General features: G+C 37.4%; 1 protein-coding gene across 5 annotated transcripts in view; it reads right to left on the reverse strand.

Annotated features, from left to right (window-relative positions):
• USP34 (ubiquitin specific peptidase 34) overlaps positions 1 to 22,021 on the reverse strand; it is a 239,468-nt gene that overhangs the window by 34,164 nt on the left and 183,283 nt on the right. For all 5 annotated transcript variants that reach the window (XM_079792022.1, XM_079792020.1, XM_079792024.1 and 2 more), the window contains 15 exons: positions 21,962 to 22,015; positions 21,756 to 21,851; positions 14,572 to 14,636; positions 14,230 to 14,305; positions 14,095 to 14,142; positions 13,911 to 13,976; positions 11,644 to 11,724; positions 9,329 to 9,414; positions 8,281 to 8,449; positions 8,106 to 8,180; positions 6,363 to 6,514; positions 1,792 to 1,840; positions 1,579 to 1,683; positions 1,436 to 1,480; positions 263 to 367 (listed from right to left, as the gene is read on the reverse strand). In XM_079792022.1, the coding sequence (XP_079648148.1) occupies positions 263 to 367; positions 1,436 to 1,480; positions 1,579 to 1,683; positions 1,792 to 1,840; positions 6,363 to 6,514; positions 8,106 to 8,180; positions 8,281 to 8,449; positions 9,329 to 9,414; positions 11,644 to 11,724; positions 13,911 to 13,976; positions 14,095 to 14,142; positions 14,230 to 14,305; positions 14,572 to 14,636; positions 21,756 to 21,851; positions 21,962 to 22,015 (1,272 nt within the window). The remainder of the gene's footprint in view (positions 1 to 262; positions 368 to 1,435; positions 1,481 to 1,578; positions 1,684 to 1,791; positions 1,841 to 6,362; positions 6,515 to 8,105; positions 8,181 to 8,280; positions 8,450 to 9,328; positions 9,415 to 11,643; positions 11,725 to 13,910; positions 13,977 to 14,094; positions 14,143 to 14,229; positions 14,306 to 14,571; positions 14,637 to 21,755; positions 21,852 to 21,961; positions 22,016 to 22,021) is intronic.

Genomic DNA, 22,021 nt, shown 5'->3' on the forward strand with positions numbered 1-22,021 from the left:
GACCCATACCTTGTTTGAGAGTAGGAAAATGAGAACCGTGGATTGGCTGAAGGCTGTTCTCTTTAAACATCTGGGAGACTAGCCCAAAACTCTTCCCCCAGACTTTCTGACTAAAGTGTCTCTCTTTCCTCAACCTAGGACTTACTAAACCCATTTTAGAATTCTAAGTAAGAAGAAACTGGTACTTAACAAGGTAGTGACTATATTCAACAAGTAAAATCTTCAGAAAAATAAATACTAAGACATTTGCTCTAAGATTTACCTCCCATATCCTCTGCAGAATGTAAGATGCAAAGGGAGGCATTCCTGGAGGTCCACCAGCAAACTCCATTAGCATAGTCAATAATTTAAAGAAAGGATTGGCTGCCTGTATGAGACATACAAGACTTTATTTATATCTATTTGAAACCATCTCTATCAGCAAAAAGTAAAACACGTATAATTCTTGTATACATCACATTTAAATATGCTGCATTATGTTTGCAGAGAGGAGTACTCCTGCATATGAACTAGAACTATCATAAAAATCAGCTGGGAATACAAAGTCAGTTGCAGGGGAGCCACATGTAACAGAAAACTTATTTTTTATGGATGTTAATTTGAAAAAAAGAAATCAAAACTCTTGTTAAATGAGACAACCATGCTTGTAGAATAATTTAGATTAAAAGTTTGTTGTAGCAAATGCTGATCTCAGATATAATTTGTATAATATCTTTTTATTTTTTAAATTTGTATTAATATTTGACATGTATTTTCAAAGTAGCTGTAACATTTCCATTTTACAAAGATAGTTTTGTACAATACTGTATTCAATTTTTTGTCTTTATATACTTCCCACCTATCCAGTTATCTGATTAGACTATTTTTTTTCTTGGGCCCAATTATATGCTTAAAATCAAACAACATTCAAGCTTAGGCAGGACACTGATATGTTGAACTTAAATGTAAACTAGAGGCCCGGTGCATGAATTTGTGCATGGGGCGGGGGGAGGGGGTTCCTCAGCCCAGCCTCTCCAATATTGGACATCCTTCTCACAATCTGGGACTGCTGGCTTCTAACCACTCGCCTGCCTGCCAGACTGATTGCCCCCAACTGCCCTCCCCTGCTGGCCCGATTGCCCCCAACTGTCCTCCCCTGCTGGCCATCTTGTGGCAGTCATCTTGTGACAATGTGGAGGCGGCCATCTTGTGATGACATGAGGGTTGGAGGGCCACCTAGGCTTTTATTAGTATAGATTTATATTTAATTGAGAAAATTACATTTGTGATAAGACACAAAGAACTAACTCCATTTATTCAAGTTACATACTTAAAAATAGGTTATATTATGGGGAAATGGATAATTTTTTTTCAAGGACAATTACAAAGGTTCATTTGAAAGCACTGTTAATACTGGTAATAGTTTTAAAAACATGATTAATAAATTTCTACATACCTCAGGAGTCAGTTTTGCTATTGATGTGAAAAGCATAGATACAATCTAAAACAGAAAAAGGAAAATTTCAGAATATTCTTTTAAAAATTATCAAAACACTTTAATACTTCAAAGTTAAAACTTTAAACTTTCTTAGCACTTACATGTTCTGCAAGTCGATTATTGTATCGACACAGGCTGAAAATCAGATTACAAGTTTGTCTTATATTGATGCCATCACGAATATGTTGAAACAAGAAGGGAAATCCCTGTTAAAAACAAAAGGTGTTCACTTAAGAACTGTTATATTATTATTATTATTATTATTATTATTATTATTGTGATTATCAAATGGTCCAAAATAGAGTAGGTAATACCTTTCCTCCTGTTAATGCTGCCATGTCAGTCTGTGATAATGTCAAATGCCTAAAATAAAACATTAGTAGAAATAAGTTTTTCTTCCCTCTGTACTCCTTTATAGCTATCTGCATCATGACACACATCAAAATTGTCAGTTCAGTTATAACCATACCAACCGACCATTATAAAATGATTCTGAACTATCTGCTAGCTAGACTTGTTTGCTAGACATATTTTATTATTATTTATTTATTTAAATATATTTTTATTGATTTCAGAGAGGAAGGGAGAGGGAGAGAGAGATACAGACATCAATGATGAGAGAGATTCATTTGATTGGCTGCCTCCTGCATGCCCCCACTGGGGATCAAATACAACCCGGGCATGTGCCCTTGGCTGGAATTGAACCCAGGACTCTTCAGTCCAAAGGCTTTATCCACTGAGCCAAAACCAGCTAGGGCTGCTAGATATATTTTAGACAATTTTTCAAGATTCCAAAATTGGTAAACTGCAGTTTAAATCTAATTTATTTCCATTTAATTAATTTAATATTTTGTGACACTTAGATAGCTTTTTCTGAAATGAAAACCTTCAAAACAAAACAAACGAGAAATGCAAGTTTCATTTCCCAGTTTAAAATTAGTGCATTTTTTTTAAAACTTACTATAAAAAATTTAGTACAAAAACAAATAGGATAGTGTAATCATCCTATCACTCAGCTTCTAATTGTCAACTCATGACCAGTCTGGTTTCATTTGTACCTCCTACTCACTCAATATGGACTATTTTGAAGCAATTCCAGTATTTTAACTTAATCCATATTGCTAACAGATAAATTTAAAATACAGAACCACACTTACATTATTCACACCCAAAATTCATCAATCCTTTCTATCGTACAATACATAGTGTACAATTTCCTCAAGTTTCTAACAAAAAAAACTCTTACACTTAATTTGTTTAAATCAGGATCCAAATAAAGCCCTCTGTTGCTATTGGATGATATTATCTTTCAAATCTCTTTTAGACTACTGGTCTCCCCTCTGATTTTGTTTTTATCTTGCAATTTATCTGCTAAAGAAAGGAGGTGGTTTGTCCTATAGACTTTCCCACATTTCCATTTTGCTGACTGTACCCTGTGGTGGTGTTTTAACATGTTTTTCTCTGTGCCCATATATCCTGTAAACTGGTAGGTAGATCGAGAGATTTGATCAAATCAAATCTTGATCAATTCTTGACTTTTTAACCAAGAATACTTCAGTGATAGTATGGATTTCATCAGGAGGTATACAATTAAAAGTTGTCTTTCTTTTTGTAATGTTTTCTGTCAATGATGATCACTTCCTAGACCCAATATCTCATTTGGGATGCAAAATGTTGATATTGTAATTCCAGCACTACTTGCTTATTAGCTCAAATACCTTTTTGACGACAACTTTCTCTCACTTACCATTTGGTTGCCACGAGCTATAATACTTACAGGTAAAGATAAATGCTTAATATTCCTTTATTAATAAGCTTCCAAAATTATTTGGTTTCCTAATATACTCCAAAGGTTGTCATTGAGTTTTTAAAATTTTTGTTTTTAAGTATCATTGTGAACTCATGAATTTTAACATGTGTGATGTGTTTTAGTCCACTTTGTAGTTGTTATTATTGATGCTCAGGTTGTCCAATCTATAACCAGCATAAACATCTTTAAGTTGGCTCTTGAATCCTTTTAACATGACCTCATGTTAGGCTTTGATTGACTCTTTGTTTTCCAAGGTTACAAAACATTCCCAGCTTCCCATTCATTTCTTGCCCCAAACCTGGAATTGGCCATATTTCCAAGGAACCGTAAGTTTTTCAGTGGGAAATGGTATCTAGTGACTACAACCTAGATGCTAGGGGCACTCATTGATTATGAGCTGGACAGGATTTCTAGGCCTTTTCAGAAAATGGAGGTATATAATACATTTTTTGTTTGCTTAAGACAAAAATACACCATGAATTCTACTGATATTTCCAAACTTAGTTTTAAAGAAGTTATATAAAAACCCTATTATATTTGTATTTCTTCTTTTGCTAAGAATCTTGGTTTCTAATGACATTAACAATTACTTGCTTTATTCTATAATATAAAAAGTTTCAGAATAATAATTTCAAAAATAGTTTAGGATAATTTTACAGTTCTTTTTGTCCTCCAGTTACCTCCTACTGGCAATTTACAGTGATATTAATGTGCTCTAAAGTTACTTTAATTCCTCTCCATTGGCTATGCCACCAGCTCAATACATAGCTAGGTTTATTTATTTCAGTCTGCTTTTGATTTTTAAACATTCACATGATTCCAAAGTTAAAACAAATACAATAAACAATATAATGTATATTCGAAGACGTCAAGCTTTCATTCCTTTCCCCTCCAGCCTGTTTTTCCCTCCCCAACCATAGGAAATGCCTTTTTTGTTTGAGTCAGCCTTCAATTACAAAAAAAAAAAAAAAAATACAGTCAATTCTCATTTGTAGTACTATCTATCTATCTATATATAAAAGCCTAAGCGACCATTACCACCATTATGACTGGCTGATCAGTAGCTATGACGCGCACTGACCACCAGGGGGCAGATGCTCAAAGCAGGAGCTGCCCCTTGGTGGTCAGTGTGCTTCCACAGCAGGAGTGCCGCTCAGCCAGAAGCTGGGCTCATGGCTGGTGAATGCAACTGCGGTGGCAGGAGCCTCTCCGGCTGCCTGCCGCTTCGGCACTGCTACATCCCTCAGGGGATGTCAGACTGCCAGTTTCGGTTGATCCCCAAAACAGTAGTCCGACATTTCCCAAGGGATCCCGGATTGCGAGAGGGCACAGGCCAGGCTGAGAGACCTCACCTGTGCACTGGCCTCTAGTGTTTTATCAAGTGCTACAAACACCAAGTAGTGAATACTCAATCACTGATGGAAGGGGAAATACAGGGTTAGGTTCCTATGAGCCTCTGGTCACAATATTTTCATCAACTGATAGATACTACCTTTTTTTTTTCAAGTGTGTTTCTGTTTAAAGACACCTTATTTAATACATATTGTTGACTCATTAGCATTGAACTAACAGCAAACACCCTAGCTCATACCTGAATGAAGTTTTTCTAAGGCATATTATGAACTTGATCTTCTCAAGCTTAGGAACACTAGGCAGCACTTTACATTATGTTCAAGGACCATTTTAAACAGCCAAGCCACAACAAAAAGCAGAAACGTGAAAAATGTGACATATACCAAGAAAAGGACATCATCCTACATAATAAAATGGTAATATGTAAATTACCATCACTCCGCTACGCCCACGATTGGGCCAGCAGGAGGCGCAGGGGGTGGGACTCAGGGTGGCCGGGGTAGCTGATTGGGCCAGCAGGACACAGAGCTCGCGGCGCCAGTGGCGCCGCAAGCTCAGCGTCTGTGCCATGGCTGCGCCGGAGGCTTTCGAAAGGCCTGGCTTTCGGAAGGCCTGGTGCACCAGCGGATAGACAGCCAGCTTCCCTGCGATCAAAAGCCAAAGCGGGGGAGCTGGCTGTCTGTCTGCTCCGGCACAAGGCCTTTCGAAAGCCTCCGCCGCGCCGGAGGCTTTCGGAAGGCCTGGTGCACCAGTGGATAGACAGCCAGCTCCCCCGCGATCAAAAGCCAAAGAGGGGGAGCTGGCTGTCTGTCTGCTCTGGCACAAGGCCTTTCGAAAGCCTCCGCCGCGCCGGAGGCTTTCGGAAGGCCTGGTGCACCAGCGGACAGCCAGCCAGCTGGTGCACCAGGTGCATGATTAAATCATGCACTGGGCCTCTAGTTTACAATATGAAAACTGGGAAAGAGTACAACAGGCAAATCAAAAAAATATTTATTTTTTTTTTGCCACTGTACACATGTACTTTCTACAGTCCATAAATGATTGTAAAAGCTCATTGAGTCCTGATTTGGGGATTAAAAATTTTTTTAGCAAGAAGGCAAATTCGAAAATAGGAGATCTATGAGGATACATGTGTGTGTGCACACGTACACACACAGACTCTCTCTCTCACTTTCTCATAGCCTCCCTTCTTAAAAAGTAGCATACTATATACACTTTTCTCACCTTGCTTTTTTCTCTTAGTAATACTAATTCTAAAGATTTCTCCAAGGTAGTAGATATATTCCATGCTTCCTTTTTTCAACTATAAAGTACACTATTGAGTGAATACCCTGTTTTTCAACAAGTCCCCTCTTGGTGGACATTTTGTCTTTTGTTATTACAAACACTGCTGCAATAAATAGCACTGCACATATATCTTTCTATATTTGGGAACAGATTCTTAAACGTGGGGTTGCTAGGTTAAAGGATGAATGCACATATAATTTTGCTACATATTTTACTGTATAATTTCTTCAATGTATATTTCTAACATGAGTCAGATAAATACCGTATGAGTTTGCTACAAAGGATTAAAATACTTAAGCTACAAGAGTTGGTAAACTGCAGTGTTATTTAAAAAGAGTTAAAAAAAAAAGCGCTACTGAGTTAAAAGTGGTGAAACGATCATGAAAAAATAAAATCAAACATGCTTTAAGCATTCTGAATGTTGAGACATTTCACCTTTCTGAGCGAGACTGTTCAACCAAAAGAGCAACTAAAGCTATCATTTTTTCAAGGGCAGCTGGCCTGTATTTTTCTTCTGCCAGAGAAAGGATATCTTCTTCCTCCTCCTCTTCTTCCCCTTCTTCCTCTGACAACACTTCAACTTGAGGCTAGAACAGAACAAAATCCAATTTTAATATATTAGTTTTAACATTATCTTGAGAGCAATATAACTTGATTGTTTTATATAACTAACCAAGGCAGATGGTGGCAGGAGTATGTGTCATGAAAAAAAAAACACAACACTCAAAGGTCTAACCCTAACTTTAAAAGTCTAAACCACATTCAGGACAATTGTAGACCTAATAGGCAGAACTGTAAAGAGCAATGATTGATTCTCAAAACTGACTATTTACCTTACCTAAAGGGATAAATCCTTTAATAATTTTTTTTTCTTACTGGCAAGCCCCTTGGAAGATAAATCAGATCATAATTTATGAGTATGCTAAAACAGTATTTCCTATTTAATAAAACTGCCAGTTATACAAATTAAGGCATCCTTATTTGCAGTTGTCAAATAATCTAAGTAGTAGGTATTTCGAAGAGATAATCACTTGGGCTTTGAAATGAAAGAGACTGAAAAGGTTTTATGATCTAACAAAGCAAGAGAAAAGCAGTCTAAACAAGCAGCCATATAGGCTAGAATTTTATATAATAAAAGGCTAATATGCAAATTGTCCCCTTGACCAGGAGTTTGACCAGGGGGCGGGGCCAACCAGCCAACCACCTCTCCCCCACCCCCGGCTGGCCCCAACCCCAATCGCCACCCCCCCATCGGGTGCAGGGCCGGCCTGCCAAGCTCCCTGACTGAGGCAGGCCAGCTGGACCCTACCCATGCACGAATCCGTGCACTAGGCCTCTAGTTACATAATAACTGTCCATATTCCGAAAAGCATTTATATATACACTAGAGGCCCGGTGCACAAATCTGTGTACCGGGCCTCTAGTATGCACGTAAGATCTTTGGTTAATCTCTTTCCGCCCCCTCCCCAACTTCCCCCAGAGATTCATCAGTCTGTTCCATGTTTCCATGCCTGTGCATTGAGCGTCTGCCCCCAGGTGGTCAGTGTTCATCATAGCTACCGGTTGAACGGGTTGGTTAGGATTTTTTATATATATACATATATATATATATGTGATTAATACTTTATAGGTAAGGAGTCTGACCAAGGATCAAAGCCCAACTCACTGTGATTTAAAACAAGTTAATGTCTTTATGCCTCAAGTTCCTCATCTGTAAAATGGAGATAACAAAAGTACTTACCTCTTAGGGTTACAAAAGGATTAAATAAAACAGTGCAAATAGAGCATTCAATCCAATGTGGTCATTATAGACAATACAAAATCCACATTAATGCCTTAATATATAAACAGACTAGCTAATTAAATGGTTGAGACTCTGATAAAAAATATGGGCAACAAAAATGTTCATGGAAACAATAAGCTAATGATAGAACCGCAAAGTAGGTGGTGGCCATTTTGCCTAAATTATTTGCTTTGTTCCATGGCCTTACCAAATGTATTGCTTGATATTTTTAATGGATAGAGCAAGAGAAAAAACAATCAAACTTAGACCCTTAAAACTATCTAATATCACAGCCCGAAGGGACTTTAAAGGGTTCTAATATTTCATGATTTTCCATGATGCAAACTTGTAAACATGGCCTATAAATCCCTGATATGAGACAGGACTATACTTACATTTTCAGGCCCTTTGGTTCCCATGTAAAAATGTACCATTGTAGATATGGCTTGCAATGAAAGCAAAAACTGGCTCTAAAAATAAAAATATTGGTTTAAAAATATAATATAAAAACAAATTTTAAATACTGAAAATAGGTACATAATACCAGAAATAAACATGATATAGCCTCACCTCTTCTTCACCCATTTTAGCAAATTCATAAAGGAAGGCAAAATATTCTGTGAGATGTTTACTATGAGGTTTTACACCATGTTCCATAATTAGTAACAGAGTTCTCACAAATCGAGTGACACATGAACGACCACCAATATCTTCAACTGAGGCATCCATATCATCTGACCTAAAAACACAATTTAATTATCTTAGAGAATATGAAGTCTGTAGATAGATACTATGGGAGGAGAACTGTTTTTAAAAACCTGAATTTTTCCCTGGCCAGTGTGACTCAGTTGGTTAGAACACCGTCCAGTACACCCAATGGTCATGGGTTTGATTCCCCGCCAGAACACATACCTAGGTTGTGGGTTTAATTCCCAGTTGGGGCATATATAGCAGGCAACTGACAGATGTCTCACTCACATTAATGTTTCTCTCTCCCTTACCTTCTCTTCAAAAATCAATGAGCATGTCCACAAGTGAGGACTTAAAAAAAACAACACTCGAATTTAACTCTTTCATCTTTGTAATAATAAAATACCAATTACAACAATGTAGTAATTGGATTCCAATCATTGTGCCTGGCTAAATCAATACAAGCAAAAGATGAAGTCATAAAGTTATTTGTAGAGCATTTTGAAGATGCACTTAATTAAAAATAAAAAAAGTAAAACAAGTTTTGCCTTCTTGATTTATATGATTATAAAGGTTTTTTTTAAAAACAAACAAAAAAAGACCTAAATATTTCAGTGTGAATATTTACAAATACTTTGTAGGAAGCCCTAGCCGGTTTGGCTCAGTGGATAGAGCATCGGCCTGCAGACTAAAGGGTCCCGGGTTGGATTCTGGCCAAGGGCCCATACCTCAGTTGCAGGCTTCTCCCTGGCCCGGGCCCTGCAGGAGGCAACCAATGGATGTCTCTCTCACATCAATGTTTCTCTCTCTTCCACTTTCCCTAAAAATCAATGGAAAAGAATGTCCTCGGATGTGGATTAACAACAATAACTTTGTAGGCAGATCATCAAAAAGTTTAACAATAAAATGTTCAAAAGATAGTTCTTACCCATCTTCCATTCCTGGCTGTAGATAGAGATGAGCATGCACTGGTCTAAGTCTCTGAATCACATGGATGCACAAACGCTGAAACATCTATAAATGAAAAGATAAAACAATCCGGGAGCCAATTCACATCAGGTAACAAAGATACTGAAAAATTTACATGATTCAAAATTCTCTGCCATCCATTTGTATTTTGCCTGCATATTAAATATTTTTACATTCTGAAACTTTCTTGGAGTCTCAACTATAGACTGAAGATATAAGGCAAAGTTCGCTTGAAAAAACAACATTCAATTTTATAGTGAGGGGTAAACAAAATCAGGTAAGTTTCAGTAATAGATAACCAAAAACAAAGCTTCACAAAACTCTCTTAACTGTGGAGAGTCTCTAAATAAGATATACAAATGGTCAATAAGCACATGAAAAGATGTTCAATATCATTAATTATTGATTAATGATATTGAAAATCAAAACCACAATGGGATACTACTTCATACTCATTAGGATGGCTAAAATAAAAGACAGTAAAAAATGTTGAAGAAGATGTAGTGAAACTGGAACCCTCTTAGATTGCTGCTGTGAGTATAAACTGGTATAGAAACTATGAAAAACAGTTTGGATAAAGTGACCATATGCCCCAGCAATTCCACTCCTAAGGACATATTAAAAAATATTGAAAACATATGCTGGGGCAGGATGGGTGGGTGGGAGGTAATCAACCAAGGACCTTCTATGCATATATACATGGCCCATAGACACAGACAATGGGGCAGGGTGAGGGCCTGGGGCGGGAGATAGGGGTGGGCTGAAGGGGATCAACGGGGGGAAATAAAGGGGGTGTAGATAATACTTTCAACAAGAAAGAATTATATATAAAACTACGAGGCCCGGTGCACAACATTTGTGCACTGGGAGGGGGCGGTCCCTCAGCCCGGCCTGTGCCCTCTCACAGTCTGGGACTCCTCAGGGAATGTCCACCTGCTGGGGAGGCAGGAGAGGCTCCAACCACTGCTGCTACACTCACCAGCTGTGAGCCCATCTTCTGGCTGAGCAGGGCTCCCCCTGTGGGAGAGCACTGACCACCAGGGGCAGCTCCTGCATTGAGCATCTGCCCTCTGGTGGTCAGTGCGCATCATAGTGACCGGTCATTCCACCATTTGGTTGATTTGCATATATTAGCCTTTTATTATATAGGAAGTGGTAGGATTATGGGAAATTTTCAAAAATAATAATGTAGATATTGCAAAAATCAGAATAGCATTGTTTTGAAAAATATTCTCACTGACTGAATAAAGATTTGGAATTGTATGTTAAAAAGAAAGAAAGAAAACATATGTCAACACAAATATTTGTATACCAATGTTCATAGCAGCATTATTCAAAATAGCCCAAAAGTGGGAACAGCCCAAATGTTTATCAATTGCTGAAAGAATAAAGAAAATCTGGAATATCCATTTAATGGAATATTATTTAGCAATGAAAAGAAATGAAGTACAGATCCATAATCCAGCATAGATAAATCTTGTAAATATTATAAAATCAAAGAATCCAGTCACAAAAGACCACATACTGTATAATTCCATTTATAGAAATAGTCAGAATAGACAAATCTATAGGAAGAGAAAGTAGATTAGTGTTGCCAGGGGCTGGTGAGAAGAGACAGGATAAAATGGGGAGTGACTGCTAATAGGTATAAGGCTTCTTTTTGGGGTGTTATAAAATCAGATAAATGATGGTTGCACAAGTTTAGAAACATACTAAAAACCACTAAATTTTACACTTTGAAAGGTTTCGGTGAGTTTTATAAGAATTACATCTCAATAATTAACTGAAAAGTGGCATATTTCAGATCAAATTTTTGGTTTTGTATAATAAATGAATATAGAGTAATGTTTATATTTCCCTTGCCTAAATTTTCCAATTAGAAAAACAAATATTCAAGTGATAGCTCAGGACTTGTTAGAGAAATGGTTATCAACTATTCATTTAACTTTCAAGGTTATTTCAGTCCCCATGGTTAGAGTATCTTCAGGATCTGAAAAAGAACCAGTAGAACTCATAAAGCAGCCAGACTAGGATCTGAGACAATGGTGGTTATAGCTATCTTCCTATCACCAGGACATGTGAATGATTTAAATTGCTTGATTGAAATAATATTTGATTTGCTTAAAAAGGACTGGTGAAAAAAATAGCAAAATGACTTTTATGGTAAGAGGTCCATCTTTCCCACCTATATAAAAGATGGGTTAAGACATACTCGCAGGCAAATTTAGAATTAACCTGACAGCCATTTCTTTTTCAAATACATTTTTTTCTTACCTGTCTCACAATTTGATTAGGGCACTTAATTAATATCTGCATTGGCCACCAGTCATCATCAGCCATGCGGTCCAAAAACCACTGTAAGAAAATAGTGGGATTTTAACATTTAACCAAAACTCGGTAAATGGGATAAAAATAATATAAGGATTTTAATTCTCATCAATATTTCAATTATTTTAAATTCTTACCAAGAGAGATTCTTCATTTGCTAAAAAATCCAAAACCTAAAATGCCTAAAGTCGTAATCAGGATCACCTTATTACAGAACTAGAGGCCCAGTGCATGACATTCGTGCACTGGTGGTGGTGGTGGTGGTGCTGTGTGTGCGTGAGGGGTGTCCTCCTCAGCCCGGCCTGTGCCCTTTAGCAGTATGGGAGCCCTCAAGGCATGTCTGACTGACAGCTTAGGCCTGCTCCCTCCAACGCCACTACGCTCGCCAGCCATGAGCCCGCTCGCCAGCCATGAGCCCGGCTTGTGGCTGAGCAGTGCTCCCCCTGTGGGAGCGCACTGACCACCAGGGGGCAGCTCCTGTGTTGAGCGTCTGCCCCCTGGTGGTCAGTACGCGTCATAGTGACTGGTTTTTCCACTGTTATGTCGGTTTGCAAATATAGGATTCAATGGATGCCATTTATATCACAGTGCACATCCTACATGATGGCAATCTGCAGTCCTTATAATAAAATAGAGTACTGTTTGTTTTCCTCTTAGTCCTCATGTCATACTGTAGAATCTTTTGTTTCTTTTTTATGATCTGAGTACGATTCATTTTCTTTATGTTTAAAAACAAATCATGCTCTCTTGATAACAAAAAAACATGCTTCTTTATCTAAGCTAAGAACAACTTCCCACTGATTTCGAGATATCTACTAATCACATATTTAACTCCTCTACTGAATTGTACTACCTACTTATGCATACACACAATTAATGACAATTGTAGAAAACACGTCTAACTCCTTGACAGCCTTCCAGAGGCAAATCCTTAATTAAAATTCTAAAGTAAAAATGTATTAAAAAATAAAAGAAAAAACAAATTATGACCTAATCAACCCACCCTCTGGATCTATGAAACAGCTTAAAAATTATGAAGTGGAAGGGGAATAGAGAAAAATGTTAAATAATACCAGGAGGATGCAATTAGTCAAAGTCAACATGTGGAAAATCCTGTGTAACAAATGACAAAGTAGCAAATAAGTAGAAAAATAAGTAACTGCTAATATATGGAAGGTTTAAGAGACAAAAGCAAAATGTGGACCTTGTTTGAACACAAATGTAAGCAAACCAACTGAAAAGAATACATTTTTAACAAAAGACAATTAGAGAAAACTGAACACGGAATGGGTACCGGATACTAAGGAATCACTTCTAATTTTAAAGCAGTTAATGGAGATACATACTGAGCTTAATTGATATATGGTATGGTATCTGGGTTTGCTTTAAAATACTTCAGCTGAGAAAAAGCATGGGGTAGACACATAAATAAAAACAAAGGAATGTTACCTTTTGTTGAAATTGGGTGATAGGCACACCTTTCTACTTTTGTGCATGTTTTGATATTAAGATGGCAATATGGTTAAGCGATCATTATCTGGGAGCAATTATCTTTCGGGATGTCTTTCTCTTATAATGCAATATTGGAGGAGATAAAAACAATATAAACTGATACACTGGGATATGTGTATTTTTTTCTCAGAGGGGGAGGGGAGATATACATTCTAAGTAGTTTCTGATAACATTCAAAAGTAGTTAAGAAATATCTAGTAGTCTTTGGAATTTTTTATACTTTTCCTTCTAATGTGGGGGGAACCAAAGACTTTTAAAGTAACTTAAGAATCAATTATTTAATGAGTGTAATGGATTTGATTAAAAAATTGTAACTTTCTTTCAGCTATCAAATCTAAATATATAAAAGCCTAAGTGATCGAAAGACTGGTCGACCTGTCGCTTTGATGCGCACTGACCATCGGGACAGACGCTCAACGCACAGGATTGGGTTCCCTCCTGTCTGGATCGGGCCTGTGGGGATCAGGCTGAAACCTGTTATCGGACATCCCCCGAGGGGTCCCAGATTGCAAGAGGGTGTAAGCCAGGCCGAGGGACCCCACTGGTGCACGAATCCGTGCACCAGGCCTCTATAATGATTTTATAACAATTCACACTGGGCTCCCTATGATTTGATAGATAAAACAATTTTGCTGTAGCATCTAAGAAAACAAAGAAGTGGATCTTAAGCTATGCACTGCTAGTTAAATTTTTAACCTCACCTCACAAGCTGCTTGACTATTATTAAACTGTTTCGTCAATAATTCAATCCATTGAAGCATTGTGGGCTAAAAAAAACAAAAAGAAAGAAAAGAAGTCACTGAAGGCATAAGGATTTCTCAGCTAAAGATTGATAATGAAAACCAAAAGATATCAAATCACAAAAATGCACAAAATAAAACATACCTTTTCTTTTGAATGAATAAATGTCTCTAGGACAAAGGAAGTGCTTAACTGTAAAGAAAGATGAAATTAAGCAAAAAAGACTTAATTATTTTAAAGTAGTCATTCTGAAAAAATTATCTAAGGCTTATATATTACCTTTGCAGTCATTAGAGACACAGCTTTAGGATCTGGTAATGTACTGGGAATACAACTACACAACTGCCACATAAACCTAGAATTTAAAAATAGTAAGTTGAAATTCTTACAGGAAAAAAAATTTGAATGTGTAACAAAAAAACTATTACTGGGGAGGCAGAAGAGGGTAAAGGGGGGATAAATGTGACAGATGTGAGACTTGACTTTGGGTGGCGAACATACAATAAATAAGTGATATAGAATTGTACACCTGAGTCATATGTAATTTTATTTAACCAATGTCAGCCCAATAAATTCAATAAAATTTTTTTTAAAATCTATTACTAAATTTATCAAACTTACCCAAAATATGTATGTTCAAAAATATTTTTGTCTTGAAGAAACTGCATGTTATCATGCCAAATCCACTGAAGAAAAAAAAAAGTTAACATCAGATATTGCTTCATTATATTTTACCAATATTTTAAAAACAACCCCCCCAAAACACAAGCTCTTAAAATGCATGTTAATTTTTTTCCAGGAATATGGAACATGAGTGTACCGTAAGTTACTAAACCTGGTCCAATTTATCATTCTATATCTGGCTACCTCAATGATTATTGTTGTTTAAAAACATATTTATAAAGATTTTGCGAGGGTGAGAAACCAAGATGGCGGCACAGGTAAACACCTAAACTGCTGCCTCACACAATTTCAAAACTACAACTAAAGGACAAAACGGACATCATCCAGAACCACAGGAAGGCTGGCTAAGTGGAAATTCTACAACTAGAAGGAAAGAGAAAAGCACACTGAGACTCACAGGAGCTGCAGAAGGCAGAGGTACGTAGATGTGCGTGCGGAGAGGGCTGGTAACTGAGTACACGGCTGGCTTTCTCAATCGGGAGGGAGACAAAAGCTCCCGACTGCTCTGAACTTCAGTTCCGGGCGAGACTCTGGGGACCCAGACTCATACCAGGAGAAATTGGACTGTCTGGCAGCGGGCAAAACTCGAGGGCGGCTTTCTCTCAGAGGTGCTTGCAGCAATTACCAAGGGACACTAAGACTCAGGGCCTCTTAAGGCAGGGCTGACGGGAAGCCACTGCTGTATGCTCTGCCCTGAGATCCCACCCCACGAAGCCATAGCTGTTTGCTCCGCCCTGAGACTCTGCCCCATCCATGCTGAGCACAGAGGCTTTTGCATATGAATGGCCTGGTCCTTTGAATTCTAAACTTACCTAACAAACTGCAGCTGAGTCAGAGAGACCCAGAACATCCAAAATAAGGTACAAGGCCCCACAGCAGGTTGCATTACTTCACAGCTGGGCCTCATCTGGGCACCTCCAAAACCCAAACAAAGAAGAGAAATCTGCAGATCTCTCCATAGCTCCTGCTAGGTGGCCTCAGGCAGAGGCTAAATTTGCACGTCCTTGGAGATCCAAGAGCCAGTGTACCCAGGGGTCAGAGTGGGACCATCCAGATTACAACTCCTCAGATCCATAAGGGACACACTCAGGGGGCAGACTCAGTGAGCACCAAAGCCCCACTTAAGCAAGTCTTGTCTCATAAGGGTGTCTCCAGCACAGAAGTTCTCCCAGCATAGACACAACTGATCCTCACAGCCAATTGGCCTGGAGGTCAATTCCTCCCAGTGATACCAACAACAATCAAGGCTTGATTACAACAAGACTGTGCGCACAGCCCACAAAGGGGTGCACCAAGAGTGTGCACCTCAGCTAACTGGGGAGGCTGAGCCACTGGGCCCTATAGGACACCTAGCACACAAAACCACTCTATCAACTCAGGAAAGCAGCCAAAATGCGGAGACAAAGAAATAAGTCACAAATGAAAGAAATGGAGGAAAGCATACTACTGGATATAGAGCTCAAAACCACGGTAATAAGGTTTTTCAAGAATTTTCTAGAAAAGGCCGATAAATTTAGCGAGACCCTCGAGGATATGAAAAAGGACCAACTAGAAATTAAGCATACACTGACTGAAATAAAAAATAATATACCAAGATCCAACAGCAGACTAGAGGATCGCAAGAATCAAGTCAAAGATTTGAAATACAAAGAAGCAAAAAACACTCAACTGGAAAAGCAAAAAGAAAAAAGAATCCAAAAATATGAAGATAGTAAGGAGCCTCTGGGACAACTTCAAGCATACCAACATGAGAATTATGGGGGTGCCAGAAGAAGAGAGAGAGCTAGATACTAAAAACCTATTTGAAGAAATAATGATAGAAAACTTCCCCCACCTGGTGAAAGAAATAGACTTACAAGTCCAGGAAGCACACAGAACCCCAAACAAAAGGAATCCAAAGAGGACCACACCAAGACACATCATAATTAAATTGTCAAGAGCAAAAGACAAAGAGAGAATATTAAAAGCAGCAAGAGAAAAACAGTTAGTTACTTACAAGGGAGCACCCATACGATTATCAGCTGATTTCTCAAAAGAAACTATGCAGGTCAGACGGGAGTGGCAAGAAATATTCAAAGTGATGAATAGCAAGAACCTACAACCAAGATTACTCTACCCAGCAAAGCTATCATTCAGAATTGAAGGGCAGATAAAGAGCTTCACAGATAAGAAAAAGCTAAAGGAGTTCATCACCGCCAAACCAGTATTATATGAAATGCTGGAAGGTATTCTTTAAGAAGAGGAAGAAGAAAAGGGTAAAGATAAAAATTATGAACAACAAATACATATCTATCAACAAGTGAATCTAAAAATCAAGTGAATAAAAAAATCTGATGAACAGAATAAACTGGTAAATATAATAGAATCAGGGGCATAGAAAGGGAGTGGACTGACAATTCTCGGGGGGAAAGGGGTTTGAGGGGTGCAGGAAGTGACTGGACAAAAACTGTACACCTATGGATGATGACAGTGGGGGGTTAAGGGCAGCGGGCGGGGTGGGAACGGGTGGAGGGGAACTATGGGGGAAAAAAGAGGAACTGTAATAATCTGAATAAAGATTTATTAAAAATGAGAAAAATATAAATAAATAAAAGATTTTGCCAGTAAGAACTCGGAAACCTCATTTGCCTGAAGAACAAAGATATACATGAATAAAACTGTCATATATATTTTGATAAGAATAGGTAATGAGAGAAAGGTTTATGTTTAAAAACTGGCCAAAAAAAAAAAAAAAAGACAACCAGACAACCACCCTTTAATTTATGTTGGCAGACTTATATGGGAGTTGATTTCCCTGTTTACTTTTTTTTTTTTAATTTTATTTCTTTATTGATTTCAGAGAGGAAGGGGGAAGGAGAGAGAGATAGAAACATCAATGATGAGAGAGAATCATTGATCGGCTGCCTCCTGCACGCCCCCTACTGGGGATCGAGCCTGCAACCCAGGCATATGCCCTTGGCCGGAATCGAACCTGGGACCCCTCAGTCTGCAGGCTGACGCTCTATCCACTGAGCCAAACTGGCTAGGGCGATTTCCCTGTTTACTTTATAAAAATAATGAAAAATTATTTCTCACAACAGTCCTGTGGAACTGCTCTGCTGTCTTTAGTTTTTACGTTCATCTCTTTGAATACCTTAAAAACATGCTCTAAGTCACTGCCAGGCAGTTCCATAACATTATTTTTACCTGGTTCAATTTTATTTTCTGATTATTGATATGATTGGCTATCTTTATCCCTTTAAAGATTTTCAACTAAGTCTACGTATCCCTCAGCCCCCTACTACTCTGGATTCAGGTTTTATAATCACATATTAGGGTTCCTGCTGTACATTATATTTAGAAAATCACAGACCTAGTCATTGAATGGCCTTACTTCAGAGTCCTTAGTCCTCTACTATTTCTAGGCATAGAATAGCTGTAGTCACAAGGAAAGTTTGACAACATTCACTAATTCCACTCAATTCAGTGCCTTTCCATAGCAACTGAGTCCTATTCTAACTTCTTGCTTTTAGCTAGGTACTATCTCTCTAACCTCGCAAGAGCTGAACCTTTGGCCACCATTATCTGCTTTGTACCTAAAGCCTGGTAGTCCCATGATTTCCACCAGATTTACTGCCTTTAATTATGTTCCATTTCTGTTCTATAGAAATATTCATCTTGTTTTTTGACTGTCCTTTTTGCCTTTTATCAATATAATGTATGTGGAAACAACTGGGTATGTTTACTAGGTGTAGTAGTTAATAATGTGGATTTTTTTTCAATAGATGGGAGTTACATATATGTTGATATATACCCGATTTGATATGTATGCTATTTTGTTGTATTGACAACAAGCTTCAAAACTTCATATGTCAAATTTGCTGAAGGTGTTAACATCATAGATATTTTTATGCTTAAAAATGTCAAATTTCGTGCCAAAAAAAGGAGCATTTGCAAGAAGTTTTAATTCATGATTTTGAAGAAAAGTGCTGCTTAATACACTTTGGGAAGCTTATGGTGAACATGCTCCATCTCAAGATACTTGTGAACGCTGGTTTAAACGCTTTAAAAGTGATGATTTCAATGGGAAAGACAAAGAATGTCCAGGTCAACCGAAAAAGTTTGAAGACCAACAATTACAAGCATTATTGAAGATGCATGTCAGACTCAAAAACAACTTGCAGAAAGATTAAACGTTGCTCAGCAAACAATTTACGATGGTTTACAAGCAATGGGAAAGATTTTAAAGGAAGGAAAATGGGTGCCACATCACCTGAACGAAAGACAAATGGAAAACTGAAAAGTCATCAGTAAAATGTTGCTTCAACAGCACAAAAGTAAGTCTTTTTTGCATCGAATTGTGACTGGTGATGAAAAGTAGATTTATTTTGAGAATCCCAAATGCACAAAATCATGGGTTGATCCGGGTCAACTATCAACATAGACTGCAAGGCCATATCGCTTCTGAAAGAAGACAATGCTCTGCATTTGGTGGGATCAGGAAGGTGTGGTGTATTATGAGCTTCTAAAACCAGGTGAAACCATTAACACTGATCGCTACCGACAACAAATAATCAATTTGAACCATGCTTTGAACGTGAAACGACCAGAATGTGCCAGAAGACACGGCAAAGTAATTTTGCTGAATGATGTTGCACCATCACACACTTCAAAACCAGTTAAAGACACATTAAAAGATCTTGCCTGGGAAGTATTAACCCACCCGCCGTATTCACCAGACCTTGTTCCTTCAGATTACCACTTGTTTCGATCGATGGCACATGCACTTTCTGAACAGCACTTCAAAACATATGAAGAAGTGGAAAATTGGGTCTCTGAATGGTTTGCCTCAAAACAAGAAAAGTTCTCTTGGGACGGTATCCACAAATTACCTAAAGGTGGGGGAAATGTGTAGCTAGCGATGGACATTACTTTGAATAAAGCACTTTTGATGTTTCTCTTGAAATTATAGTGTTTTCTTTGATCACAAAATCCGCATTATTAACCGGTACACCTAGTAAGTGTGAAACTATAGTACCACATTGATCAGAAAGAACTTTCCTAAGTGTTTTTCTATATACCCACATCCAACTTCATCTTGGATCACTCTTCCTTGCATTTATTAATCATCACAGCTACAGAGGTCACCTTTCAGCATCTAAAACAGGCCAATAAGCTCTATCCTTCCTCAGGACTCTATATGTAACGTTCTTTTTACCTGGGATACTCTTCATATGATTAACTCTTCACTAACTTTCAAAATGAAGTTGAAGGTCACATTTCCTGAATATCTTCTGCAGTATTCCTGATTCAACTACCCTTTTCTGAGCACTCTACTTGTTTTATCCATAATAGTCACACATTTGTGGGTTCTAAAAATTTTCTTTTTACCTCTGGTAAAGTCTGCTATTAGCTATATTTTAACTGTACAAATATAAAAAACCAGATTCTGGTTTACATCTAAAATCTATGTTAATGTTAAGTAATAGTATTATTATATTTTTACTTAAATTTTTTAGTAAAATGTATGTGCAGGCAAACATTTTAAATTAATAAGCTGAAACAATGATAGAAAAAAAATGGCTGGTTTAGGTCTACAATCAAGAATAGTCTAACATAGTTCAGTTTGTTTTTCTTGTTATTACAATAAGCAAACATCTGGGATTCCCTTTTCTCACAATGTAAATCAGTGCTTCTCAAAGAATGGTTCAGAGAGTTGTGGGTGTCCCTGTGATACTTTTAGGGTGTCTATAAGGTCAAAGCATACAATGGAGTTTTCCAGAAGCTAAATGATGAGATTACAATATACCAAAATACAGAAGTTGTTATAAAACACAAGCTGTCTTGTATTAAATCAGATATTAAAGAGATTTGCAAAAATGTAAAACAGGGCAACTTTTCTCACTGAATGGTACTGTTCTGAGAAAAATAATAATTATTTTTTTTAAACTCTAAAGTTCTCAGCCCAGCTAGCGTGGCTCAGAGGTTGAGTGTCACCTATGAACCAGTAGATCATGGTTCAATTCCCCGTCAGAGCACATGCCTGGGTTGCAGGCTCGATACCTAGTGTGGGGTGTGCAGGAGGCAACTAATCAATGATTTTCTCTCATTGTTGATGTTTCTCTCTCTCTGAAATCAATAAAAAATATATTTTTTAAAAAGGACGGGGTAGGCTGGAAGGGGTTAATGGGGGAAAAGGGGAAACACATGTAATACTTTCGAGGTTTGCCGGAATACCTTGGGGGCATAAAGTCTTGCACATAATGGTGATTCTAATCTATTTAATTTTAATTATGGATGGTGGTTGAAATTATTGTACAAAAAGGTTGAGTTTAATGGCCTAAAATGTAGCAAAGCAACTAATTTTTCTGGTAAATCCAATTCAAGGGCTTAATAAAGACAATATTCTTGGCTTTTAATCAGTAATATTATGGGTAGGCAAGATAACAATTTAGAGTATGTGTTTGGGGGAACTCAGTTTTAAGTCTTGACCACACAGTGCAAATATCAGCAAATCAATTAGATAGCAAAAACTGAATTATCTATATGGGCGAGTATTTTTTCAGGAATACCTTTTCTGAAGATTTACTTTTTTGTACTTTTGCCTGACTGGCTTAGTTTATAACAATAACACAACACACACTGAGTGATGAGTACTTTTATAAATCTTAAAACATTAAAGTAACATTACCACTTACATTATGAAATAAAGCCTCATTACTATAAATCAAACACTTTATAATGTAAAAATTGCATATTTCAAATGCATTTCAAATACACATACACTGTATACTTGTGTGTAATGAAGAGTAAGAGAACACTTGCAATTCTATCACCACTAAGAACATTACCAACCATACAAGCTACCTGTGGGCTTTGCTGTAATGCCATCAACCATTTTATCTTTCTTATTTTTCTTCAATGTTACTAATAATTTTTTACTTCTTTTAATCTCATTCGCTTTATATTCACCTGTTGTATGTCATTATTACCAAGAGTATTTGCATATTGTGTTAAGGTCTACCCTCAATTACAGATACTAATGTTGTCATAGTCTATTCTTGTGTCACAGTACTAATATTACTTGAAAAAATACTTAAAACATGCTTTCAAATTGTTGCTAAAGTTAAATTAGCTTATACCTCTAGTAATTCTGATGAAACATCAAATTTGTATTCTTTCCCATTTTCTTCCTCTGGTTCCATGCGTTTATAAAACAGCATATATGCACTGTGTGTCTTTAAGAGGGAAAAAAGTACATTTTCAGTTTTGATAAAATATGACTATTAAAGAAGGCAACATGAAAAAAAGAGAACGATGTAAAATTATATATGAAAGAAATGGTTACCTTTTCAAAAGAGAAATCCATAAACTTATCTGTAACAGAATCGTAGGTCTTGGTCTGTTT

Source organism: Cnephaeus nilssonii (assembly GCF_951640355.1).
Source record: "Cnephaeus nilssonii genome assembly, chromosome: 15".
Classification (NCBI taxonomy): domain Eukaryota; kingdom Metazoa; phylum Chordata; class Mammalia; order Chiroptera; family Vespertilionidae; genus Cnephaeus; species Cnephaeus nilssonii.